Raw genomic sequence first — 6,000 nt, forward strand, 5'->3', positions numbered from 1 at the left:
GTAACATTTTTTAAAATAATAAAATGTTCTAATAGATGAATGTTTGAGATACAGTATCTTCTTAAGACATGTCAGTGATCTTTCTCCAACTCATTTTTTTGTATCAAATTTCTTTTAGCCAGTGGCTACCACTGTGCTAAAGTGTGTTCTTACGTGATAAGAACTAGGCCCAATTAGAATTGACCTTGAACAGAAAATGTTGCTCTAACGTCAGGGAGTTGAATTACAGTCTTCCAAGAATAGATCCCATTGCTCCTGCATCCACTCGGTCCTGTGATGTGAGGCAGCGTTTTCCTCTCAAAGTGCATTTTTCATTTTAAGTGATACCGGTTTTCAGTGAGCATTATTCTCTAAACCTTTTTTCCGCTAAGATACTGAACTGTGTCTTTCCTGTACTGTTCTGTGTCTGTTGGTTATTAATTTGTGTTTTTATAGTGTAATTTTTTGTAAGTGGTTTGGTTTTGGGTTTTTTTTTCCCCCCCTTTGGTTTGTTTCTAGCTATGACCATGAGTTTCTAGAGGCAGTGAATGTTTGAATTTATGTGGTAGGAGGGGTGGTACGTAAAAAGAGCAAGGCATTCATTTGGGATCATAGGTAATAGTGTCCATTATGGAGGTATATTGCTTTTTGTTTATACTCTGTGGCTAAACCAGTAATTAAAAATAAATTCCATAACTTCTTAATTTTTAAAATGTTTAATATTTTATTAAATTTAAAAATATTCTTATAATGCCAGCACATCAAGAATTGGAATAGAACTTTGTCACAGATAATCCTATTCACGTGTGTTTGTGTGTGTGTCTACTGTTCAGTGCAGTGCTAAAGTTTAATAAATTGCTCTTCTGTGCTCTAATTTTTCTATCTCAGCTTTCTTAAACTCAGAAGAAACCCCTCTAAATGCCTATTATTTGAAATGTCTTGAAAACCTTGTACAGCAACTTAACTCTTCGTGAGTGCTCTGAGATGCTTTGCGAAGCCAGCGGCCACCGGACAGGTGAGCCAACCTTGAAGCAAGTTGTGTGTAGACCTGTCCCTGAAGACGTGCTAAGCCTCTGCATCAAAGGGCATAGAGAGTCCTGGGAACACAAACATTTTTTTTTCTATGCAATGTGTTTTGTAAAAATCCTATTTATCAGTTATTTAATAAAATAAAATATTTTTAGCAACTGAAAATTGACTAATAATTGCTGCTTACAGGCTTTTATCAGTCTCATGAATATAAATTTTAGGCATGGAAAGAAGACATTGTGTTCTGATTTCCTTTTTTAAAAAAATTTTTACATGAAGTTTGGCTCATCAATACAAATCCTTATTTTTCAAAGCATACACATCAGTGAAGGAATATTTGTAGTAAACGTGTATAATTTTGTGAGTAGCTTCTTTTTGCAATTTTTAGTGATAGTAATTCCTTTCCATATGATTTATAAATGTGTTATATTTTATTATTTTCACCTTTCAACCTCTGAAATGTTGTGTAATAAAAAAGGAAGAAATAGTGTTTATGGTCATGTACCGTGGCCCGGGTTCAAATTCTGTCTCAGCTCAGAACATCATGAAGAACAGGAATGTGAAAAATCTAGCAGGAACAACTCTGTCGCGGCCTCCTCACATAACTCTTAACTAACATGTAGTTCTGAACTCAGAACTGAAGATTGGGAGTTCCCTGGTGGTCCAGTGGTTAGGACTCGGCGCTTTCACTGCTGTGGCCCAGGTTCAGTCCCTCATCGGGGAACTAAGATCTTGCATATACACACACATACACCACACACATATATACACACTCATTATTTAGGAAAAAATTTTCTAATTAAATTATGGTTAACAAGAAAAAGAAAAAAAGCCTTTTTTATTTAAATACTGTTAGCAAATTGCTATCATTAATAAAATAAGCCATGTGATGTTATTTACGCTAGAAGCATGGGGACAAAATATATGTTAAATGCTGAAATAGAAGCAGATAAATTTGTAGTTTCTGAAAGTTATTCATTAGAGATCTGAAAAATAGATCTAGGAAGTTCAGAAGTTTCTGGATAGCCCAAATTAATTTGAAGCAATGGACATGCCAATATTCTGAAAAATTCTAAGAGCAGGAATCTTAGGAATTGTTTCTTCCTTTTTTCCTGGTTTCTTATATTCTATGTCATTTTCTTGGTATTACCTTTAAGCCCTCATTGATGAATGATAGAACGGATTTCTCTGTAACTTCCATTTAAAGAGCTCTTTCTATGTCACAGGCACTATTCTCCGAACGTTTATTATTTAATCTGTCTTTCTCTAAAATACTACCGTTGTACCTATGTTAGAGGTGAGTGAATGCAGTGGCTAGGTGATCCGTTTGTGGGTGATGAAGAGGGAAGTTGAGGTTGGAACCCAGGATAACTGCTGACAGGCCTCAGGGTTTTAACCACTGTGCTCTGCTGCCTTTTTTTCTCATTGAAATCCCTGCCTTTGTGTTTGGATCTTATGGATAACTTACATTTTTCTACAAAACTTGGGTCTCTCTGGTAAATGATCACTTCCTTTATGGTTCATTGATTGATTGATTCACATCTCAGAGTTTGCTTTGCCTCAGGCCTTTGGAATCGGAGAGAATTGTAATTGATTATGTTCCCTAGCAGTTCAAGGTAGTACTACAGGGGGATTTGTAACCCAGCAGGGGTGTTACCTGCTGGAGCCTAGGAGCCCTGGAAAGAGGGGGAGAGGTCGTGGCTTCAGGAGAACATGTCCGGGGTGTGAACCCCAGGGGCACGTGGTGTTCCAGGGCCCTGCTTTGTGTCCAGCCAACCAGTGAGGAAGCTGGTAAGCAGAAGATCCTTGAGGTGACCGGCCCACTGTTTCAGCAACTGCCATGGTACTACCTTGGGGACCCACCAGCATCAGAATCCCGCAGGATGCTTGTTGAAATGCAGATTCCTGGGCCCACTGAAGCATAGTCTTAGGCCTGTGTCTAGAATTGTTAGCAAACTCGCCAGGTGATCTTTACGCTCACCACAGTTGGAGAAGCACTGATTAATCCCCTGACTTTACAGAAAACTGCCTAGAACATGAAACTGGCTTAACACCACTCGATTACTTAGTGAGGAAGTCAGAACTTGAATCTGGGTCTCTGGAATGCTAGTCAAGTGTTCTTTCTTTCACACACCCCTAGTTTAGGCAGAGGTCCAGAAAGCAGGTGTAGGGGACTAATTCATGCCTTACGGTCTGCAGATGTCCCATTTCCTGGCCTCTTTGGTTGGTTGTGTTAGTGTGTGTCTCTGCTAAGAATGAGCTCGAAGACTGTGCCGTGTTAACCAGGGCAGGCAGACATTGATCCTGAGGCGTCTGTATTTAAGGCCTTGAGCAGTCTGGGGGACGAGGCAGCCCCTGGTTTTGAAAACAGAGGAAACAAGTAGAATAATTAGCTGACCTAGTTGGAGCCTTTCCCCACTCTTCCTAAAATCACTTTCGGAAGTGAATAACTGGATGTACTTTTCTTTGGTATTCTGTAAATAATGGAGTGAAAAATAGAATTTGATCGTTTAGCTGCAGGTTGCCAATTTTCCTTTGTAGTGTTAAATTACTACAGATGATGAGTATATTTTCCATCATTAGTCTTTGTGGCTGCACCTTGTCTACCCCCCATTTCCTGAGATCTGCTGCTTGACCCATGATGTTTCTCAAATTTGGCAGATTGATGAGTAAGAATAATGATTGGCATTCCTGTTTCTGCCCTACGAGGTGTGCCCACAGTTCTTTCGGGGAACGTGGCAAAGTGGTTAAGGGCATAGGGCTCTGGAGTCATATGGACCTGGGGCCAGCCCTGGCCTCACCCTGCACAGCTGCAGGGACCTGGGACAGCCTCCAGGCCATTTCTTCCGCTAAGTATACCCACCTTGTAAAGTTGGGGAGAGGATTGAGTGCCCGGTCTTCTCTGTGTACCTGGTACATAGCTGATTGTCTCTTAGATGTTATCAGTGATTGATTATTCTTACAGTCTCAGAAATGTATCTCTTTCATTAAAACATTAACTCTTTTGTGTCCTTGCAATGCTTCTCTCCCTTTGGGGAGGGGGATGTGCTGGAAAGTGAGTTTTGTTGTCAGAACTAAGGCTCCCATATTCCAAAAAGATCATCCGTTTCTGGTGGAGGTGCACGTCCACAGTCCTGAGGTCGCTAAAGGCACAGACATGGAGCAAGTCGTCTAAGTCTTGCAAAGCACTGCATAGAGGTGCTAAATACACCTGGGTGACCTGATGCTTTTTCTTCTTCGGCTCATCAGGTTGTCTTGATTGAATGTCAGTTGGTGAAATATTGCTCTTTCTCCGTTTGAATTGTGAAAATGGAAAATACAAGAAATTATAACCTTAGCAGCCGAAAGAAAATCTTAGCTTGCAGAATCCATCAGTTTGGGAGCAGACCTTTTCCTCTTGCCACCTGTTGTTGAGCTGTGTGATCCAGGAAGTTAGGGGAATGGATGATAAAAGGCCATTGTTTCTGTGAATTAGGAAACTTAGTTTTGGGGAACTTAAAGCTTATTTTTCTTAAGTCAGAAGTTATTCCTTACAGGAAATTCCTTATAAAACTCAGGTAACAGGTCTCATACATAGGCTCAGGATGTTCGGAAGACCATGCCAAGACCTGGGGTTCTGAGGTTTGGCACCGAGACACAAGGGGCTCGGCATGATCCTGTTTTAACTGTTCCCAACACCGTTCACCTTTGCGTTTCATTTGCTCCTTCTGCATTTGGGAAATCTGCTTCAGAAAAAAAATCTGCTTTTTTTAAAACGGTGTTTCATAAAAGATCCATATGATAACATTCAATAAATTTCTTTTTAACTAATTTCAAGCCAAGAGGAATGTATGTCTTTTAATGTAGACTCCAAGGGGAAAATTCTTTCATGCATTTCTTCTTTTCCAATAAGGTCTCTTTCCCTGTGGCTTCACCCGTGCCCGCAGCCGTGCCTTTGGAGCGTCTGCGTCCCATTTGGTTCATTCATCTGGGCAGCAATGCTCGGCGTTCTGGTAGCAGATTGCTTGCAGTTCTGGAAACATGACTTCCTCAGATACTCTGTTAGAACATTCTTCCCTTGGCTTACCCTGGGAGGAGACAGATTATAAAGTGGAAAACTATTTTTAATCGTTTTCTGGTGATATTTGTAAAGATTGGATCGCAAAGAATCAGTTTATGGATATGATAGCTCTTACAAAAATTTACCTCTTATATCTGTTAGGAAAAGCCATGATTGCAGAGTAGAAAGTCCAAAATAATAATGGCTTCCGTGAGAGAAGAGTTTCTTTTTCTGTTTTTTGTTTTTTTCCACAGCCGGCAAGCTCCCCGCCGCCACCCCGGGGTGGGGTGCAGTCCTTGGCTGACAGTGTCCTCAGGGGCTCAGGTGCCCGTCCTTTGATGCATTCTTCCTTCAGCAAGTTACCACGTGGACATCTGGAAGGAAAAGAACTCCCCCAGCTGCCTATTGCCCCTTTCAGGAGGCTTCCCAAAAGAGCAGTCTCACAACTTGCCCTTAGGTCCTTGGAGAGAACAGTGTGTTGACTACAAGGGAAGCGAAGGGCTGTAGCCCTTCAGCGGGGCTCGCTGCACGTTTAGTGCCACAGGCCTCTGCCGGGCAGGAAGGAGCAAGGGGTTCCGTTACGCAACCACCAGTCCCTGCCCCACTGGCCAGCGTTCTAGCTGATTTAAGAGAAAGACATGGTACAGCCAGAAGTTAAAATATTATGTTCCCAAATTAAAAGTAAGAGGTTAGATGCTTATTGAATTTATTCGATCTGCGTTTAGACTTTGTGATTAAGTCTAGTTGCGTTTAGAACTGGAAATAGTACTGTCAGAGAATAAAGTAAGATCACTTCCTGGTGTGGGTTTATCCCCATGACATGAAAGCCTTCAGTTGTCAGAACCCACCTGCTTATCACAGAGAAATATGGCCTTGAAGACGGAGTAGTTGGTCTGAGCAGTCGCCAGCATTCTCAATGATAGTTTAATTAATCAAAAAATTAATTGGAAAAT

General features: G+C 41.2%; 1 protein-coding gene across 5 annotated transcripts in view; it reads left to right on the top strand.

Annotated features, from left to right (window-relative positions):
* RTTN (rotatin) overlaps positions 1-5,438 on the top strand; it is a 142,542-nt gene extending 137,104 nt beyond the window's left edge. For 4 of the 5 annotated variants that reach the window (XM_057527197.1, XM_057527200.1, XM_057527199.1 and 1 more), the window contains one exon: positions 868-1,218. In XM_057527197.1, coding sequence (XP_057383180.1) covers positions 868-953 — 86 coding nt within the window. In that variant the 3' untranslated portion in view covers positions 954-1,218. Of the gene's footprint in view, positions 1-867; positions 1,219-5,301 lie in introns of those variants that run through there. The other variant, XM_057527198.1, reaches the window with a different exon arrangement.
* The last annotated feature ends 562 nt before the right edge of the window (positions 5,439-6,000 follow it).

Source organism: Balaenoptera acutorostrata, chromosome 13, assembly GCF_949987535.1.
Source record: "Balaenoptera acutorostrata chromosome 13, mBalAcu1.1, whole genome shotgun sequence".
Lineage (NCBI taxonomy): Eukaryota > Metazoa > Chordata > Mammalia > Artiodactyla > Balaenopteridae > Balaenoptera > Balaenoptera acutorostrata.